General features: G+C 37.7%; 2 protein-coding genes across 4 annotated transcripts in view; both read left to right on the forward strand.

Moving 5' to 3' along the window:
• SCAI (suppressor of cancer cell invasion) overlaps positions 1-17,671 on the forward strand; it is a 154,366-nt gene extending 136,695 nt beyond the window's left edge. Inside the window, exons 18-19 of one of the 2 annotated variants that reach the window (XM_058694147.1) lie at positions 8,769-15,985; positions 16,019-17,671. In XM_058694147.1, coding sequence (XP_058550130.1) covers positions 8,769-8,915 — 147 coding nt within the window. In that variant the 3' untranslated portion in view covers positions 8,916-15,985; positions 16,019-17,671. Of the gene's footprint in view, positions 1-8,768; positions 15,986-16,018 lie in introns of those variants that run through there. The other variant, XM_058694150.1, reaches the window with a different exon arrangement.
• Positions 17,672-18,771: 1,100 nt separating this feature from the next.
• Positions 18,772-21,431, forward strand: part of GOLGA1 (golgin A1) — a 49,333-nt gene continuing 46,673 nt past the window's right edge. For both annotated transcript variants that reach the window (XM_058694145.1, XM_058694146.1), the window contains exons 1-3: positions 18,772-18,906; positions 19,717-19,766; positions 20,851-21,156. In XM_058694145.1, the coding sequence (XP_058550128.1) occupies positions 21,022-21,156 (135 nt within the window). In that variant the 5' untranslated portion in view covers positions 18,772-18,906; positions 19,717-19,766; positions 20,851-21,021. The remainder of the gene's footprint in view (positions 18,907-19,716; positions 19,767-20,850; positions 21,157-21,431) is intronic.

A 21,431-nucleotide genomic window follows, 5' to 3' on the forward strand; every position in this document is an offset into this window, starting at 1 on the left:
CAGTGAAGCCATCTGGACCTGGGGTTTTCTTTTGTGGAAGGTTTTAAATTAATGAATTCAATTTCAAAAGCTGTTCATGTTTTCTGTTTTTCTTAGTTGTTGTTTTTTTTCAATTTTTTTTTTTAACATTTGTTCATTTTTTGAGAGACAGAGAGAGAGCACAAGCAGGGGAGAGGCAGAGACAGAGGGAGACACAGAATCTGAAGCAGGCTCCAGGCTCTGAACTGTCAGCACAGAGCCTGACACGGGGGCTCAAACTCACAAACTGTGACATCATGACCTGAGCCGAAATTGGCCACTTAACCGACTGAGCCACCCAGGCACCCCAGTTTTGTTTTTTAATGTTTTCTTTTTAAGTTTTTAATGTTTATTTATTATTTTGAGAAGGAGAGAGACAGATGTGAGTGGGGGAGGGGCAGAGAGAGAGACACAGAATCTGAAACAGGCTCCAGACTCTGAGCTTTCAGCACAGAGCCCGACGCAGGGCTTGAACTCTCGGACCACGAGATCATGACCTGAGCCGAAGTCAGGTGCTTAACCAACTGAGCCACCCAGGCACTCCTATTTAATTATTTTTGAGAGAGAGGGAGACAGAATCTCAAGCAGACTCCATGCTGTCAGCACAGTCTGATGTGGGGCTCTGAACTCACCAACCATGAGATCACAACCTGAGCCAAAATCAAGAGTCGGATGGATGATCAACCAAATGAACCACCCACGCTCCCCTGTTTTTCTTATTGGTTAATTTTAGGGATTCTAAAATTGTACGTGGATTTCTTTTTTTCCTTTTTTTTAAAGATTTTATTTTTCAAGTTATATCTACACCCGGTATGGAGCTCGAACTTTCAACTCCGAAACCCCCCCCCCAAAAAAAAGAGTTGCATGCTCTACTAACTGAGCCAACCAGGCACCCTGTAAAGTTATACGTGAATTTTCAACTATGTTGGCGTTGACACTCCTAACCCCAGCATTGTTCAAGAGTCAACTGTATGCTAACTAATTTGGATGTAAATTATAAAAAAAAATTTTTAATTAAATAAAAAAATATTAAAAAAAAATAAAGCAAACAGCAGAAATATGAACACTGAATTTAACCGACCAGAAAATAAGTAAGAAAATCACCTACAAACCTTTGCAGGAGACATCTATTTCAGCAAGGCAGAGAATTGTGGACCCTTTATGTGATGAAATATGTAAGTGAAGATATGTGGGTCTGTGTATGGATGCAAAGTGATTAAATTGGGTACTTACTGTTAAAAAAAGTCAACTGTACTTTCATTTTATTTATTTATTTAGCTATCTATCTTTTTTTTAATTTAACTTTATTTTTTATTTTTTAAAATTTACATCCAAATTAGTATATAGTGAAGCAATGATTTCAGGAGTAGATTCCTTAATGCCCCTTACCCATTTAGCCCATCCCCCCCTCCCACAACCCCTCCAGCAACCCTCAGTTTGTTCTCCATATTTATGAGTCTCTTTTGTTTTGTCCCCCTCCCTGTTTTTGTATTATTTTTGTTTCCCTTCCCTTATGTTCATCTGTTTTGTCTCTTAAAGTCTTCATGTGAGTGAAGTCATATGATTTTTGTCTTTCTCTGACTAATTTCTCTTAGCATAGTACCCTCCAATTCCATCCACGTAGTTGCAAATGGAAAGATTTCATTCTTTTTGATTGCCGAGTAATACTCCATTGTATATATATACCACATTTTCTTTATCCATTCATCCATCGATGGACATATCGGCTCTTTCCATCCTTTGGCTATTGTCGATAGTGCTGCTATAAACATGGGGGTGCATGTGTCCCTTCGAAACAGCACACCTGTATCCCTTGGATAAATGCCTAGTAGTGCAATTGCTGGGTTGTAGGGTAGTTCTATTTTTAGTTTTTTGAGGAACCTCCATACTGTTTTCCAGAGTGACTGCACCAGCTTGCATTCCCACCAACAATGCAAGAGAGATCCTCTTTCTCCACATCCTCGCCAACATCTGTTGTTGCCTGAGTTGTTAATGTTAGCCATTCTGACAGGGGTGAAGTGGTATCTCATTGTGGCTTTGATTTGTATTTCCCTAATGATGAGTGTTGTTGAGCATTTTTTTCATGTGTTGGTTGGCCACCTGGATGTCTTCTTTGGAGAAGTGTCCATTCATGCCTTTTGCCCATTTCTTCACTGGATTATTTGTTTTTTGAGTGTTGAGTTTGATAAGTTCTTTGTAGATTTTGGATACTAACCATTTATCTGATACGTCATTTGCAAATATCTTCTCCCATTCTGTCCGTTGTCTTTTAGTTTTAATGATTGTTTCCTTCACTGTGCAGAAGCTTTTTATTTTGATGAGGTCCCAGGCGTTCATTTTTGCTTTTGTTTCCCTTGCCTCTGGAGACGTGTTGAGTAAGAAATTGCTGCAGGCAAGATCAAAGAGGTTTTTGCCTGCTTTCTCTTCGAGGACTTTGATGGCTTCCTGTCTTACGTTGAGGTCTTTCATCCACTTTGAGTTTATTTTTGTGTATGGTATAAGAAAGTGGTCCAGGTTCATTCTTCTGCATGTCGCTGTCCAGTTTTCCCAGCACCACTTGCTAAAAAGAATGTCTTTATTCCATTGGATATTCTTTCCTGCTTTGTCAAAGATTAGTTGCCCATACGTTTGTAGGTCCATTTCTGGGTTCTCTATTCTATTCCATTGATCTGAGTGTCTGTTCTTGTGCCAGTACCATACTATCTTGATGATTACAGCTTTGTAGTATAGCTTGAAGTCTGGGATTGCGATGCCTCCTGCTTTGGTTTTCTTTTTCAAGATTGCTTTGGCTATTCGGGGTCTTTTCTGATTCCATACAAATTTTAGGATTATTTGTTCTAGCTCTGTGAAGAATGCTGGTGTTACTTTGATAGGGATTGCGTTGAATATGTAGATTGCTTTGGGTAATATCGACATTTTAACAATATTTGTTCTTCCTATCCATGAGCATGGAATCTTTTTCCATTTCTTTGTGTCTTCTTCAATTTCTTTCATGAGCTTTCTATAGTTTTCAGTGTATAGATTTTTCACCTCTTTGGTTAGATTTATTCCTAGGTATTTTATGGTTTATCTGTCTTTTTTTTTTTAATGACCATCATAACTTTGACATTTATTTATTTATTTATTTATTTATTTTTAATATTTATTTTTGGGAGAGCACAAGCGGGGGAGGGGCACAGAGTAGGGGACAGAGGATCCAAAGCAGGCTCTGCACTGACAGTGATGGCATTGAGCCCGATGTGGGTCTCAAACTCACAAACCATGAGATCATGACCTGAGCCAAAGTCGGGCACTCAACTCACTGAGCTGCCCAAGTGCCCCAACTGTACTTTCATTTTAAGTTCCTCTTTTAATTTCTATATTTTTAAGCTAAGATCTGAAAACTTTTCTCTCTTCTTTTAAAAAAAATTTTTTTTAATGTTTATTTGTCTTTGAGAGACAGAGCACCAGCAGGGGAGGGGCAGAGAAAGAGGGAGACACAGAATCTGAAGCAGACTCCAGGCTCTGAGCTGTCAGCACAGAGCCCTATGCAGGGCTTGAACTCACAAACCAGGAGATCATGACCTGAGCCGAAGTCGGGTGCTCAACTGAGTGAGCTACCCAAGTGCCCCAACTGTACATTCATTTTAAGTTGCCCTTTTAATTTCTGTATTTTTTATCTTAGATCTGAAACCTTTTTTCTCTTCTAATACAAGTACTTACCTTTAAAGCACTGCTTTAGTTGTATGATTTAAATAATTTTAAGTTTAGGGGTGCCTGGGTGGCTCAGTTGGTTAAACGTCCAACTTCAGCTCAGGTCATGATCCCGTGGTTTGTGAGTTCAAGCCCCGCGTCACGCTCTGTGCTAACAGCTCAGAGCCTGGAGCCTGCTTCAGATTCTGTGTCTTCCTCTCTCTCTGCCCTACCCCCCTACTCGTGCTCAGTCTCTCTCTCTCTCTCTCTCAAAAATAAATAAACATTAAAAAAATTAAAAAATACAGTTATTAAATAATTTTAAGTTCATTGAGACGTGTTTATGACTCCGCATATGAATTATTTTGATGAAGGTTCTATCTGTGCTTGAAAAGAATGGGTATTCTGTTATTAGATGGAGTTATATATAAATGTCAGTTCATTCAATTTGTTATTGAACTGTTTGAAGCAGTATTAAGTCCTCTGTATTCTCACTGATTTTCTGTCTGCTTGTTCTATCCCTAACAGGGGAATATCTAAACCTCTAATTATCATTGTGAATTGGTTGGTTTCTCATTTCACTTTTGTTTTTTGCTTGTGCATTTTGAAGCTGTTTTTATTTTTATTTGTTTTATGTTTATTTATTTTGGGAGCGAGAGTACAAGTGCGGGAGGGTCAGAGAGAGAGGGAGAGAGAATCCCAAGCAGGCTCTGCGCTGACAGTGCAGAGCCCAACGTGGAACTCGAGCTTGCAAACAATGAGATCATGACCTGAGCCAAAACCAAGAGTTGGACGCTTAACTGACTGAGCCACCCAGGCGCCCCTGAAGTTGAGTTCATACATACGTAGTGTTGTTATATCTTCTTGTTGAAATTACCCCTTCATTTATGAAATGTCTGTTGTTATGTGTGGCAATATTCCTTGATCTGTAGTCTATTTGGTTTATATTAATATGACTATACCTGTTTTCTCCTGGTTTGTGTTTGCATGACCAATCTTTTTTCATCCTTTAACCTATGGCTCTCTTTATATTTATTTGAAGTGGATTTCTTTTCAATAGCATTAGTTAGGTCTTGCTTTTTTTTCTAGTTTGACAATCTCTACCTTTCCTTTGACATTTTTTAGTTTTGAATTGTGTTTATATTAAATGTAATTTTTAGGGGCACCGGGGTGGCTCAGTCAGTTAAGCATTCAACTTCAGCTCAGGTCATAATCTCACGGTTTGTGAGTTCGAGCCCCACGTCGGGCTGTGTGCTGACAGCTTGGAGCCTGGAGCCTGCTTCAGATTCTGTGTCTCCCTCTCTGTCTGCTCCTCCCCCACTCGCACTCTGTCTTTCTCTCAAAAATAAATAAACATTAAATAAATAAATAAATAAATAAATAAATAAATGTAATTTTTAACATAGCTTGACTTAAATAAATGCTGTTATTTAGGGGCGCCTATGTGGCTCAGTCAGTTGAACATCTGACTTTGGCTCAGGTCATGATCTCATGGTTCGTGAGTTCGAGCCCTACATCGGCCTCCGTAGTGACAGTTCGGAGCCTGGAGCCTGCTTCGGATTCTGTGTCCCCCTCTCTCTCTGTCCCTCCCCTACTCATGCTCTGTCTCACTCACTCTCTCAAGAATAAACATTAAAAAAAAAAAATTAAATATGTTATTATTTGTTATCTATTTGTCCTAACTGTGGTTTGTACCTTTTTTCTTTCTCTGCTGCCTTTATCTTCATTTGAATTAATTGAGGTTTGGTTTAGTTTTTGTCTTAGAATTTTATGTTAACATCACTAATGATTTATCTCTGTTGTTTTACTTTTGTGTGTGTGTGTTTATTTATTTCTTACTTTATTTTATTTTATTTCTTTCTGTACTCGATTTTCCATCTGATATCATTTTTCTTACTATAGAATTTCTTTATCATTTCTTTTTTAAAAAATGTTTATTTATTTATTTTTGAGAGAGAGTGTAAGCACAAGCAGGGGAGGGGCAGAGAGAGAGGGAAAGGGAGATGCAGAATCTGAAACAGACTCCAGGCTCTGAGCTACCAGCACTGATCCTGATGTGGGGCTTGAACCCATGAACCATGAGATCATGACATGAGCCAAAGTTGGACGCTCAACTGACTGAGTTACTCAGGCGCCCCTTTCATCACTTCTTATAGTGCAGTTCTGGTGGTGATTAGTTCTTTCATTATTTATTTCTCTGAAACAGTCCTTATGTTACTCTTGATTTTTTTTTAACCATGGGTTATGTAGGAATATGTTGGTTTGTATCTAAATATTCAAGTTATCATTATCTTACTGATTTCTCTGTTAATTCCTTTGTGGTCAAGTAATATACCTACTTGTAAGTCAAGTAATATACCTCCTTTTAAGTTACTGAGACTTGCTTTATCATCCGGATTGTCATCTATTATGGTAAATGTTCTATGGGCACTTGAAATAAACATACATGCTGCTACTGTCATATTGTCAGATGAAGAGTTTTGTAAATATCTGTTATAATGTAGTTCACAGTTTTTGTATTGTTACTGATTTTCTGAATGCCGTTCTATTAATTACTGTGATTTGTAATTCGTCTTTTCTTTTTTCTCTGAGTAATTTTAAGATTTTCTCTTCATATTGATTTCCTATAATTTGGTAATTGTGTACCTTGATAGGGTTTTCATTCTTTTTTTTTTCTTGGGGTTCCTTGAGCATCTTGGATCTATGGAATAGTTTTGGAATATTTTGGAATACTTGATTTATTCAAATATTTTTCTCTCTTCCTCCATTGTCTCTAGAACTTAGTTACATATATATTAGACAACCTGTTACTAACCTTCTGATCACTTCATTTGCTCCTCATTAAAAAAAAGTCTCTTTCTGTTTCAGTTTCTATTGCTATGTCTTCAAGTTCACTGATGTTTTCTTCCACAGCATCTAATATGCTGTTAATCCTTTCCATTTAGTTTTTCATTTCAGGAATTACATTTTTCTCATTCCTAGAAGTTCTGTTTGATTCTTTTAATATTTCCCATTTCTCTTCTCATTTTCTTTTCTTTGTGCCCTTAAATGTATGTGTAAGAGCTAAAGTCCTTGTCTGCTAATACTATATTCTCTATCATTTACAGCTTTGTTTTTATGACTTTTCCTACTGGTTAGGGGTTTTGTATTACTAATTTTTTGTATGTTTAGTAATTTTTCTTAGAGTGTGTGCATTGTGAGTTTTATGATGTTGAATTCTAGACTTTGTTGTCTTTCTTTAAAGAATGTTGGACTTTATTTTAGCAGGAGTTAAATCACTTGCACATTTCTTTGACTTGTTTTGTTTTGTTTTGTTGTTTTTTTGAGAGGTCACAAGTGAATGAAGGGCAGGGAGAGAGGGAGAAGGAGAGAGAGAGAGAGAGAGAATCCCATGAGGGGCAGAGAGAGAGGGAGAGAAACAGAGAGAAGCAGGGCTCACCTGAAGTGGGACTCATGTTCACCCAAAGCAGGGCTCTTGTTCACCCCATGTGGCACTACTTGTGGTCACCTGAAGTGGGGCTGTAGCTCACCTGAAGCAGGGCATAAGCTCACCCAAAGTGGGACATGAACTCACCCCATATGGGACTCTAACAAACCATGAGATCATGACCTGAGCTGAACTCAGATCCTTAACCAACTGAGCCACCCAAGCACCCCTCTTTGACCTTTTCATGGCTTGTTTTCAAGCTTTTTAAGGTAGATTTTAGAGTAATGTTAGCTTATCAATATACGACAAGGGATGATGTTTCTGGGATGTCTTTCATATGTCCTCTGTTTCCACAGATAAATCTTCTCTACTCTAGGAGGTGTTTGGTCAGAATTCAAACATCTCTCAGCCCTGTGTGAGCTGAGAGAATTGTTCACCTTACAATAGTCCACCAGTAGTTCTTGTTTTTTTGGTTTTTTCTTCTTTTAGGGGTTTAGAACATTTCTTTTTTTGTCTCTCCTCATAATATTTAGTGTGGTAATACAAAAATGTGGTCTTTATAATTGTAATGAATAAAGCCTACAAGCTGAAGAGAGATAAAAGTGACATTTGAGTATATGAAGTGTCATGTGGGATGCATAGAAAAGTAGTGACTTATTTCTCCAGGGAATTTTAAATGAGTGACAAAATTATAATATATAGAAATTACCAAGTAAAGAAGAATTTCCAAGTGAGAACAACCTCATATTTAAAATTCTCTTTCTTTTGCTTCCATGCAATTACAAAAAGTTGGTTTTTTTCCCTTTTTCTTTGACTATTCCTTTTTTTTTTTTCCTGCTATTATTTCTTCTCCCTTTCTAGGGACTCTTTTTTTTTTTCATCATTCTCCTTGCTAATATTTTCAGACATCTCATCCATTTTCTTGGTTTAATATTTATCTCCATGCAGATTATATGCGTGTTTACGTATACTGCTCACACCTGTCTTCCGAGATGCAGACTTGAATTTTCGAATTCCTGTTGAGGGGCAGTTCAATTTGTATTACCTTATTACTTCAAATAAATATACCAAAAACCTGAAGCTTTATACTCTCTCCAAATTATTTCCTCTCTTCTCTTTTTCTCTCAATGGATCCCGGCTCTTGTCTTGTCACCTGTTCCTAAAGCCTTACAGTCAGCCATCTTTGATACCTCCGTCATATAAGTAATTGCCAAGCCTCATTAATTTGCCTTTTTCAGTGCTTCTCATGTCTTTCCTCTCATTCTGAGTTCTGCTGTAACATCTATTTATTCATTCATTTAACAATTACTTGTTAAAATCCTGTATGTGCAAGGACTTTTCCCATAACAAGTAGGAATTATATGATTTCTACAAGTAACAGAATGCTCAGAAATGATAGGACCCAATAAGTACTTGTGAAATGACTCACTAAATGAATATATTAGGTTGAACTATATGAAACTGTCATTTCTTAAGGTCACAGCGGCCAAATGTCAGCAATTTCATATGTCCAACAGATACACTACTATTAAGAATCATACTAATATGAAGGAAAGAAAGACATACTAAGTTATTTCTAATGCTGTTAACGTTGTATATAACTTCTTTCATTAAACTATAAAACTTGACTTTTCTCTTCTTTGCCTACCAGGAAACGCGAAATTATCCAGAATCATACCCACAACTGCCGAGGGATGAAACAGTGGAAAACCCTCATCTCCAGAAGCACATTCTGGAATTAGCGTCCATTCTGGATGTTCGAAACGTGTTCCTCGAGAGTACCATAGATGACTATTAAAACAAAAACCCTCTTGTTGAAACAATTTTTCATTTGCCACAGATTTTACATGGTGCAGTTTTATAATGTGATGACAGACACATAGTGGTGTTACTTAGTTTTAATTTTTTTAATTTAAGGCCACCATTTTAAAAACAAACAAAAAATTGGTCAAACTTTTAGGGTAACCGTTTTAAAATACAGTCTTTCAAGTCTTTTAAAAAACTCAATTAATCTTGGAATTTTTACTTTTCAGTTTTGAGGTACAGCTGCTTACCTCCAACATTTAACCCTACACACAAACAGTCACTGTTCTCACCCTCAGAAGAGTAAATCATTTATTTTTATATAATGAGGAAAATCCAGCTCTTATACTTGGACCTTAAATGTGTGGATTTAGGAAATATCTCATTGTTCACAAAGATGAAACTAGCCAGCATGGACTATTAAAAATCAAGAACAGAGTCTTTCCATAATATTTTCTTTTCATTCCAACTTAGTAGGGTAGTCAAATGTATGATTCTTTGAAGAATAATCGAGGCAATTTTTGAAATCATTTAATTCATTAAATACTGTCACAATTTCGGAAACTGTATAGGATCGATTTGCATCTTAAATTTTTAATTGGAGTCTTAAGATGATAAATATCACTTGGAATGTGTGATCCCTGTGTTATCATGAGCTATGCTGGCACATTTTCTTTTCTTTGTAATCTGAATACTGGAAATGACAAAAAGTATTTCAGTCAGAAAATCAGATTGTTGGTTTCATAATACGATTTTTCCATGAGGAATTCTATTTAAACTCTTAATTCATGATATCAGGTTTAAAGATTATCCAGATTGAAGGCTGTGGCATATAGTACAGAGTTTATAATCTTTTTGCCTAGTTCACATTTATGAAACTTCAAAGTCAGAGATGTCAGTAATTTTAGTTGGGGGCAACTGAATTGTTTAGCTTAAAATGGAAGTAACTTTTGCATTGACAATTTGGAAATAAGATTTTTAAGAACTCCTTATATTTAATATTTTATATTCATGCACAAGTTTTTTTTATTATTTTAAATAGGACTCAGTATATAATATAAAGATTTTTGTGTTCTTTCTTCTCTGTCATCCCCTTCATAATTTCATACGCATTAGCTATGATGTTTTGGATTTTTCCCCCTTCTTTTGACTCGGCAGCATTCAAGTTCCAAAATCTATGAATCAAAAGCCCTTCTACCTAATTTTCTGCGCAGGCTCACATGCTACCTCTGGCAGTTCCAGGGGACATAAGGTGATTGCTTTTGGTGCCTCTTTCCTGTGTCCTTAGGGAAATTTTACTGTAATATTTTTAGCTTGGTTTTCATTTCAGGCATAGGAAATTATGTGGGTCTAACTCATTCGTATACCTGTTCCAATTTGATGATTTTTTTCATCTGAAATCTTGAAATCATTGTTCTTAGGTTTGGGGGACTTTGTGATATTTCATTAATTTTTTCTCATTATTTTTGTTTGTTCTTTTAAACATTATTTGAGAAAGCTTTAGAAAATTTATCCTGGAGGGAGATTTCCTTTGCCCATTGGGTTGTTTTTCTTTATCAGATAAAGACTGTTTTTCCCATTTTTCAGTACCTTAATAAACTTAATAGCTTTCCTTCCATAACAGTGTTCACCTGGATTACAGCAATAGACTGACCTCTTGTTTCAATTCCCCTGAAGTTCTGTGCCAGTAACATACCTAACAACACGTACTTTTCTGACTTCTGATGCTTAAAATAGTATTTATCCTCCTGAGCTTTATTCTTACCTGTTTTTAGCAGAAAGAGCACTGATCTGAGAACTAGGAGACCTGAGTTCTTGTCCTGGCTTTCTTGGTAACTAGCTTTATGCCCTTTGACAAGTGTCTTCATGTTTCTGTTTTATAGTATTCTCATCTATAAAACAAAGGCATTGACCCAAGGTCCTATTCAGTTCTCTGGTTCTGTAATTAAAATTTGGATTCCAAATAATTCATTTCCCTACCCCTGCCACCTGGAAAACTAGTTTCCGTGATTTTAGCATAAACATTTTCTTTTCTAAGTCATATTTAACTTTTCTTTATTCACGAAAGTATTTGGGTCTCAGTTAATGTAAAAACTAATCTCTTGAAGAAATTAGAGCTTTTGCAATTAGAAACATGTTTGTCCAAGAACAAAGGGTCTTAGAAATCACAAGTTTAGATGATGACATTGTTTCTTGAGTTGATAGTAATTTCCTATTGGTAGTTAAAAATCTAAAGTGAGCCAAAGTGATCTTGAATCTTCAAGAGAGGAAAACTGTGCTAGAAAATTCTAAACCGTTGTTTCATTCATGCCTTCAAAAGAACATGGTACTGAACAACAGCTAGACTCCAGATTTTGGTCTAGGCATTGGGAAAGCAAACAAATTAGGTTTAAAATTCCTTGTCTTCATGAAGCTTACATTTTATGAGGAGAAGCCAGGCAATAAACAGAATAAGTAAGTAAATTTATATTAGACAGTTATAAGTAGTATGAGGAAAATTTGAGCATGGTAAGGGAAACGATTCAATTGTTTCTGGACGAACAGTGAGTGATCAGGGTAGGCCTTATTGAGATTACATTTGTGCAAACACTTCATGGTTTTTTTTTTTTACACTTTTTATTGTGAAAACTTTAGGCAAACATAGAATTTAGCAAATTGTTTTATACCCATCACCCAGCTTCTACATTTTAAGACATTACTTTAATCAAGGAAAAAGAAATATAAAAGGACAATCACCTATAGACGATGGCAAATAATCTCTTTTTCAATGCATACTGTTCCCCTTTATAAATATAAAAATATTAAGCCCTTTATTTATTTAATTTTAGAATTCATAGAAATTTAAACATTGGAACTAAGAACAAAGCAAAGCAATGGGAAAAAGCACTTCTTTGTTTTCAAACACACAAACTCCCCCTGGAGATTCTGATAGTCTCTCACCTCCCTTAAGAATCGCTGCAAACGAAACAAAGCGTAAGATTGCGAGAAGTCACTTACATACAAAACAATGTTAAGCACAACGGAATTATTTTCTCTTTCATTAATTATGTATTTCTGAAGCTGGTAAAGCAACTATTTTATCTCTTTCTCAGAAGAGAAATCTGAGACCCCAAAAAACTATAGGTTTATTCATAGTGGCAGAGCTAGAGCTGAAACTCAAATCTCCTAACCTCAGCCCAGTCTTACTAGTAGCTCAGGTTGATTTCTATAATGAACAAGAAAAGAATAATTAGAGATTTATATTTTGGCACAAAAGGTTATGGTATTTTAAAATTATATCAAATATTGAAACCAGGAAATCAGTCATCCCTCGCAAATTTTTATTAATTATAAGAAATCCCCAAGCCAAACAATTTAGTCTTGATTCTAGCCAGGATATATTTTTTGTATGTGTGTGTGTGTGTGTTTTCCTCCTAGGAAGTGGTGCTCTCAAAACCTCTCAAAGCACATAGAATTTATTGTACCCTTTATATTTTTACCAAGTTGAAATGTTTTGAGATTATAGAAGCAAAGTGCAATCTAGTCGTGGCTGAAATTTTCCTGATAGAGGATCTGGGTTTTCTTTTTTTCCTTACTTGTGGCTACTGCCCCTTATTTTCTTCTTGTAATAGAATTCTCTGAAACAGATTAGGTGGTAATTGTACTGAGTTTCATTGAGGAAAAAGCATCCAATCTGATTCATATAGCAATTGTGGGGTTTTCTTTAGCTTTCTTCTCCAACTTGAATCTCTGACCAGTATGACTTCGTAACTTTGTCTCTTAGAAGGGATTTGGACTCAGTTGAAAAATCTTGTAGTAATCCACGGGGACTTGTAATCAGCCTGATATATGCAGAACATTCTGGACTGGAAATAGAGTAAGGTGCCAAGGTGTGTAGACTTGGCTAGTGCCAGTGATTCAGAACCACCTCCCTACCCTAAGTGAGTAAAAAGATTTGATACGAATATGAATGGTATGAATCTCCTGGTGATATTTTGGGTGTGTATGTTGCTGTGTGTGTTTGGAGAGTATAAAGGGTATTTACATTGAGGGCTCTTTTGTTGACCTTATTTATTTGAAAATCCTATTTTATTTGTAATCGCATGTGTATATTTTTGTGATGCTAAATGCAATCTCTGTGTATACTTTTTTGTATATATGTACATATTTGTAAATATATTGGTATGCAGTGATACAGTATGTGTATATTATATACCCATACCCATTGTGGGCTGAATTTATTTAAGTTCTGTGAGGACATCATAGTGGCATTGTTCATGCTGCTGTAATTAGGTTGTGGCTGTATCTCATTCACGAGCCTCTATTTTGAGGGGCTTGTGTTTGGGTAAAATTGGCTAATTTGGAGTTGGAATTAGGATATGAAAACCTTAAAAGAAAGCAGGATATTCTTAGCTTTAAATCATTTGCCAATTTCCATTTAAACTGATGACAAATTAGTGATATAAACCTGAAAAACCTTGGTGTGTGAAATGGAGACACCAGCAGGTTCTTAAGCTATATTAGTCCTTTATTTTCTTGACCCATAGTTGAGTATTATTACTGAGTAGTATTTATATTAAGAATTAAGGGGCTGTGGAAAAATGACTTTGATCACATTTCAAGATAGATAGGAAACTGTCCTTTAAATTGAGAGATTTGTTTTATAGTTGCCATGCCCATACCTGATGCTAAATTTTAATTTTGGAACAGTTTTTTCACCAATGTGTCTCATTTTATATCTGTCTCTGTGAGGCAGAGAAAGGGGCATTATTAGCAAGGGGAAAGCTTTACCTCGGTGGGGTGGGATTTAATAAGGAACAGGAGAGTATTAATCTGTATATTTGCAGCAGCTGTGATTAATTTAGTCCTGTCTTGGCATTTCCTACTCTAGATTTTTCTTATTGGAGTTGCATATCAGAGATGAGTAGGCTCATCTGAGGAAATGCTTGCAGTGAATAAAATGCCTCCAGTCGTATTTCTTTGTCTCTATGAGACCACTTGTGTTCTGCAAATTGATGATATATTCACACATGAAATAGGAGTCTTAATATTAGATGCATGGCGTGCTATAAAATCCGGGCCTCCAAACCGCTACCAAGAATGATGGGGGTGGGGGGGGGCGGGGGGATATCCTCTTAGACGATAGTAAATATGTGCAGTGCCAACATGTGAACCTATGGAATATCATAGAGCATCGATTCTCAGTTACTCCTGTCTTCACCTGGCATGTATATTTGCATGGAAGAGTGTGGGAGATGTTTAATACACACTTGAATACATTCACCGCAAAAATTAAGTAGAGGTTATTTTTGCATGATAAAATATAACTGCAAAACAACTGTTTGCTCCATTATTTTTCAGAGACTGAATCTGTTTGATATAATATTAAATTTTCTTAAATAGAGAAGTTAGTTTTACCACCCAACAAATGTCACATTTGCCTCTTCACTATATTTTGTAATAAAAATCCCAACTATTCATAACACTTCTCAATTACAGTATTAAATTTAATATAAAGTTATAATTGCCTTTTTCTTGAGTAAATCTTAAAATTTGGTAATGTGCTATTTCTGGAAAGTCAGTGAAAATGTCCATAGTGTCTAACATTCTGTTGTTTTAGTAACCAAATCATATATTGCAGTTGGAGTAGCAGAGCAGATGTTATGCTATTTAAAATTCACAGAACTGACTCAGGCGCAGTATGGACATTAATTTGAGGAAAGGAGCAGCAACAAAAAGTGCAGTAGATGAGATTGACATTGTGACTATGACCTCTGTCTTTAACAGTCGTAAAGCCAGTTACTTGGCAGTTAAATAAGGTAAGAATGCTTAGGAAGCCAAGCCCTTTCCCCCATTCTGGGCTCTTAGACCTTGATATGCTATTCCTATTCATGCTGAACCTCCCAGTGTTTCCTGGATAACGTGACCACTTTGCCTTTAAAAAAAAAAAGGCAATTCATCTTCCTCAAACTAAAATTTCAAAACACTCTATTACACTGTGTTCCAGCTTCACTGAGTTTTTGAGCAGACTAATTAAGCATGCCTTGTGTTTAGGGAAAAATAATTGATGTGTGAATGGAATCAATCACCTATCAAAGGGAAGGGTGTCAGGATAACGTAGGGGGACATACCCTTAAATTGAGTAAAGATACATGCATTAAATTAAACTAATTTGTTGGTGCCATAGAAATATGTCTGTAAATATGAAATGTTTTCTTAAGCTAAAATTGGTATTTTTCACTTATTAGGTTGGTGTAGCTTTTGAGAATACCATTTCTGTATAACATTGTTATTAATCACTGAAACCCCATTTCTTAATTTTAAAATATTTTTGTTAATTTCTTTTGTGTTTTCTTTAAAAGTTATTACTTCTCAAACTACTGTCAGCAGTGTGATTTTTTAAAAACATTATTCAAACAGTTAGATTCAGAGTTTTTTAATAGTTTGAAGTATATCTTATTAATTCTGCACTCCAGATTCACTTAAGCCTGAAATTGATCGTAAAACATACTACATATTAGGAATATTTTCCTAGACAATCATCTTTTTGGGCATAGTATTGTTTATTGAGATACTGGTAATTTCAGGGTTCAGACTTTTACTTTTCTGATAGGCTTATGGAATGAAAGTTAATAGAGTGGAGTGATTTTATCACTTTCAGAATGAGATCAGGAATTATAGCTAGCCTTCCTACAGGTCTGCAGTAAACAGTATTTAAATTTTCTTTATCACTAGCATTCTTTTCTGAAGCTGTTGTGAATGTACACTTGTCTGTGATGAAGATTAAGGTTTGTGAACATTAAAATTTGTTTTCTCAAACATCAAATCAATATGATCAACTACTATAAAATGTGAAATGATATTATGATAATCCCAAAGTAAATACTTCCAAACCATAGAAAAATAACCACTGCGTTTAAAAATTTTTTATTCCTGCCCTCCCTTTGCATGTCATGACTTCCTCCTAAATTATGTGTTATGGTGTATTAAAGATCTGCAGAAAAAAAATTACTTAGAATGTTTAGGGCAATAAGAATTTTTATTATTTCCTGAAGAATGAGAGTGTCTGTGTGTGTGTGTGTGTGTGTGTGTGTGTGTGTGTGTGTGTGTGTGTTTTAGCTCTTAGTATCTTATTAAAAATAAATTTAACGGTTCAGTAAAATATTTGAGGACTTTGTAGCTTTTTCTAGTTCTCTGGATACATTCCTTTTGCCACATAGACCATATGGCTAGTTCTCCAATGATTTTTTTGTTTGTTTTTAATAAACCTTGCTGTTTAACAATCAGAGAGTCTTATATTTTGGACACTTCTCCCAGTTGAGGTAGACAGGACTTAGGCAGATACAATGCCCTAACATTTTCACAGTAGAGCTTACAAGTAAAGGAAATTATCCAAATAGGTTATCTTCATGTGTAGCACCAGTACAAATAGTGGTTTTATTAATCATTGAATCAGATTAAGCAGTTATAAATCATTTCTTAAAGATTATTGTCATTTCAGTCCACATTGTTATTTTCTCTGATCAGTTTCCATTGTCAAGTTGAATATATCCTTTTTCTTTATTCAGATCATCACTAAAAGTTAAGCTAATCAAATAGGAGTTAAAATAAGTTGTGTTTGATCTTTTTCCCTGAAAATAATGGTGAACCTACTATCTAGCTTATGGATATCAGGCATAAATGCCCTTGTTTCAATCATAGCAGAAATTACATTTGGAGAATACAATTACTTGATTTTGTGGTAGTGTGAAATACTTTTTAAAAATTGTGCTTGTCTGTAACTGAAATGTTATAGAATTGTAACACTATAGGGATTATAGAGTTATATCTATTAGCTCTCCTCAAGAGATTGAAGCACAATAATTTTCATGTAACAGTTCTTATCCAAGTGCTGCTAATCCGTGTGCAAATAACGAAGCTATTCGGTTGCCTATCTAGCTATTGATAAATCACTGTAATCCTTGAGACATAGTCTTGTTGCTCATTTGTATTAAATTTTTAGTATCGTGGGTTAATATTTTAGATCAAAATTCATCAACTCAGCTCTGTGAGACAGCAAACCATTTGGATTCATTAGTTTTATATGTTACCAGTAGAATAAATTTTGAAGGGGCTGTTTACTACCAATGACTAAGGGGGAAAATTATATCGTCAATTATCATCTGACTTGAGCATTTGTGGTATTGTGAAAGTCTTATTTGTTGTGTTTCTGAATTGCTTAAGCCATACATACATACTCCTAAAGATGTTTTCCTGTTGTGTTCCTTTTCAGTAGCCTTTTACTGCTGTGTCTGTTATGATTAGTACTTCATAGATTTTAGAAACTGAGAAGTTACTGAAACATGTTATTTCCTTGAATTCATCACTTTTGACTCTTGTATGATATGTGATTTGTCATAAAGGATAGCAAGCCTTTCACTAACTACTTCACTAAATGAATTTCAGAGTAAACACTGTGATTCTGCAGAGTGGATTCAGTAAGCCCTTGCCTTTCCAATGTTTTCTTCTGTTACAGTGCCTGCCACCTTAAGGGCACTTAAACGCTAGAGGATGGAAAGTTAAACGTTGTTTTGATGTTTATTGAAAAATAAGATTACAGAATATTTGATTTTTGTTGTCAGTGTATTGAAAACATTTTTGCATTGATAAATGTTCTTTAGGAATGTGACTACATTCATCAGATGTGAACTCTTGTAAATCAATTTTGTATCTTGAATCCACGTGTATATTAAGTGTATCATCAATATAAAAATAAACATTATTTGCTTAAAATTTTTGGTACTTCTTCAGGATTGTTACCAACATACGTGCTAAACTATTAGGGTTTGCTTCTTTCAGGTAACACCTCAGACACTTCAGACTGTCTTGAAGTCCGTAGGTTCAATGTTTAATCTTCTAGTTGATAAGTTTTTCTTTGGAGTCCTAGTCTTGGTTTGTTCCACCGCCCTGCTTGCGGTGGTCAAAACTGAGACACGCGGAGGGAAGATTGTTTGGGAGGTGGAGGGTGGAAGCTGCTGACTTTCCGGCTGGTTTTGGGTCTTGGTCAAGAACAAGAGCGACTTAAGTGTAGAATGTCTGTCTTGGTTGGCACTGAGGAGTCCAGGGACCCGACGTAGGCTACCAATTTGCAGGGTAACTTTGAACGAGGCAGTTTTGCTTCTCTGGACTTTGCTCAACTGTCGAAAGTTGGAGGCCCATTAGCAGATCCGAAATGAACGGAGTGGGCTGCCACCAGCTTGTTTATTAGTGAAATGCAGTATATCGAAGTGCATTATATAAGGGCCTGATTCTGGAAGCGCTTCTATCAATGGTACATTATGTGTGTCCTGGGTTGCGATATAAATCGTATAACTTGCAGTAGGTCATAGGCACAAAAGTTACAACACTCAGTCACCAGGCGCGAAGACCGAGTTCTAGTTTCTGGAGCCACAGGCTTGCAGGGATTACTACAAAGTGACAAGAGGGCCGTGTACGGTGCAGTGGGATTGGGATGCGGAGAGCGGAACGGAAACTCCCAGTCGGCTGAGCGCAGTCACGGCTTCGGGGTTTCTAAACCTCACAGCACACGCTGGCCCCACGGCACCAATTGGGGGATTCCCCTTCTGCCAGCAGGCTCCTCCCACTCCCCCCGCTCCGCACCGCCCCCTTAAAACAACAACAACAACAACAACAAGAAAGGCTTTGGCCACCCAGTCATCGTCCACATGTCGGTCCTCTGGCTGACGTGGCAGGCCGGCCTCAACGAGCGCCCGGCCTCGCGCCCGCGCCCTCCAGCGGCTCCGTCCCAACCGCCGCCCCAAAGATCTGGAAGTCGTTCGCGGAGACCGCGAGCGGGCGCATGCGCACGGCAGGCCCGCCCCGCACGCAGCCACTTCCGGAGCGCTGGTGGAGGTGCGGTTCCGGGTCGCTGCTTTGCTAGCCGGCCGGCCGTGGGGGCTGGTGACGCGGGCCGGCGTTCGCGAGAGGTCCCGGAGGCGGGGCTCTGCCGGCTGCCCAGAGAGCGGCAGGTGCGCGGGCGGGGGCTGGAAATGCCAGCAGACCCCTCATTTTCCCGGTGGCCCCGGTCTGCCCCCCAGAGCGGCCCGGACGGGGTTGCCCAAGACCCAAGGCGGGGGGCGGTGCCAGGGTTCTGAAAGGGCGGGGGTGGGGGCCCAGGGGCTGCCGGGCCTGGGAGTCTGGAACCCGTAAGTTTCAGGATTCCCCCCGAGCAACCTTGGACAAGTCACTCCTCTCTGGGTCTCAGTTTCCTTGCTGTCAAATGGGAGAGACGTTTGGGTCCCTCTTTTCTCTGACAGTCCAAAGGCAGGTTCTCGAAGGAGCCTGAATGAGTGGGATCCAGACTCCCTTAGCAAGTTACCTGCCTGCCTCCCTGGGCGTTAGGCAGCTGTCTTTTACCCAATTTAGCCATTCTTTTTCTCAGCGACGTTCTTAGTGTAAGTCAAGTCTCTGTGACTGGACGGCCCCCGGTGTGGCCAGGTAAACAATGTGTGACTGCCAGAATCAACTGAGAAATAAATACCCTGGGAAACCTTAATTTCTTTCATTCAAGTTGGTTTTGCTTAGGGCTCCCAAGGTGAAGTGAATTTAGGCACCAGTGAGAGATTCTATTCTTTGTGCCTGTTAGTGCAGGTCTTGGAAAGATCACAAATGCAAAGGAGACCAGGGTGAAGGAAGGTCGCCCACTGAGGATTGTTGCAGTGACAGATTCTCCCCTCTGTCCCCTGGTTAATCCTCCCTGTCTCCTCTTCCATTTCCCCCCCAACATTTTAGCCTTACACTTGAAATACCCAACGCGTTTTATCTTTGTTTTCATGCAGGACAGAATGCTTTGACCTCCAAGCTGTTTTAAATCTGGCAGATAAGCCAGGTGAGTAGGTGGTTTACAGACATTGAAGAGTTGTACAGACTTAAATGGATAATCTGAAGTGCTCAGAAGTCATTTGTAGACCTTAGAGCAGAGCTTAGGTATCCTCCACAAAACATGGATATAAGTCAAGGTTGGAACTGGAATATTAGTGTTTCATACCACACCGGGAGGAAAAAACATTTGAATCTCGTGTAAAACATTCTTAAGAAGAAACCGATTTCAGGTCATTTTTTTTTAATGTTTATTTATTTTTGAGAGAGAGAGAAAGCAGAGTGTGTGCAGGGGCAGGGAGGGGCAGAGAGAGAGGGGGACACAGAATCTGAAGCAGGCTCCAGGCTCTGAGCTGTCAGCACAGAGCCCAATGAGGGACTCAAATCCACAAACCGTGAGATCATGCCCTGAGCCGAAGTCGGACGTTCAACCGACTGAGCCACCCAGGCGCCCCTGATTTCAGGTCATTTTAATCACCCTTAAAGAGAACCATGCAGCATTTCCAGGAAATGTGTAAAGGTATCTGGTGCTTTATAGTATAGTTGTCTGGCTTGCGGGGTTTTTTTTCTAGGTTGTCGGCTTTTTCTAGTGAACAGCTGATTGCAAACCATCTTAGAACATTAGAATGTTACACCTTTATCCCCATATTGAGTTACATATTTCTGTCGTCATCTTAAAAAAAAAAAAGTAAACTGTAGTTAAACTTAATATTGGGGGAAGGATTCCAAGCCATGATGTGATGTTAGTGTGTACTCTGGGAAATTTTACTAAAGTGTGCTATATGCCATAGCCAACGTGGTGTAATAAAGAAAGAGTAAGGACTTGTGAGTCAGAGTCCTCGGTTCAAATACCAGCCCTTCCACTTAACCACACACTCTTTGGCAGATTACCTCATCTTCTCAAGACTGGATTTCCTTACCTGTTTATGCATATGAAGTACCCAAGTGCTTTTTCAATGTTTAGCAATTGTGTTCTGTTAAATGTACATGTAAAATTAGGAAACTTAATTTTGAAACCTGAAGCTTAACATAGCAAGTCAGTTGTGAAATCTCTCCTGTGTTTAACTTAGATCTCTCCTTCATCTGATTTCTAGATACTGTGTTCTATAAGCCGTTGGCCCACATTTAAGTGGGAATGCAGCTATCTCGGATGTCTGGAACTTTTTAGGCACCAGTCTCTGAAGTCCTGGTTGCTGGCCTAAGGACTAGACTACTGTGGTGGTTTCAAAAGCTGGTCATCAGTGCAGGATAGCCACACAGCAAAAATGTTTGCAAAGCTAAAGAAGAAAATAGCAGAAGAGACTGCTGTGGCCCAGAGGCCAGGAGGTGCTACTCGGATCCCACGGTCAGTGAGCAAGGAATCGGTTGCCTCTATGGGAGCCGACTCAGGAGATGACTTTGTAAGTATCTTCTCTAGTTTCTAATATTTGGCACAGTCTTGATACATTTTTAAATAATTCAGAGAATCCTAAGGACACCTGGATGTTCTTTTAAATATTTTTTTTAAATTGCAAGATTATGTATGGTTTATATCTGATTCTTCTTACTCTAAGGTGCTTTCTGTTTCTTTTTTCCTAATTTTTTCAAGTCCCTTTTCGTATTCTCTACAATGTCCTCTTATACTCTTTTTATACCTTGTGCATGTTGTTTTATATTTTATTTCTCAAAAAGACTT

The sequence above is a fragment of the Neofelis nebulosa genome, chromosome 12, assembly GCF_028018385.1.
Source record: "Neofelis nebulosa isolate mNeoNeb1 chromosome 12, mNeoNeb1.pri, whole genome shotgun sequence".
In the NCBI taxonomy this organism is placed as follows: Eukaryota; Metazoa; Chordata; class Mammalia; order Carnivora; family Felidae; genus Neofelis; species Neofelis nebulosa.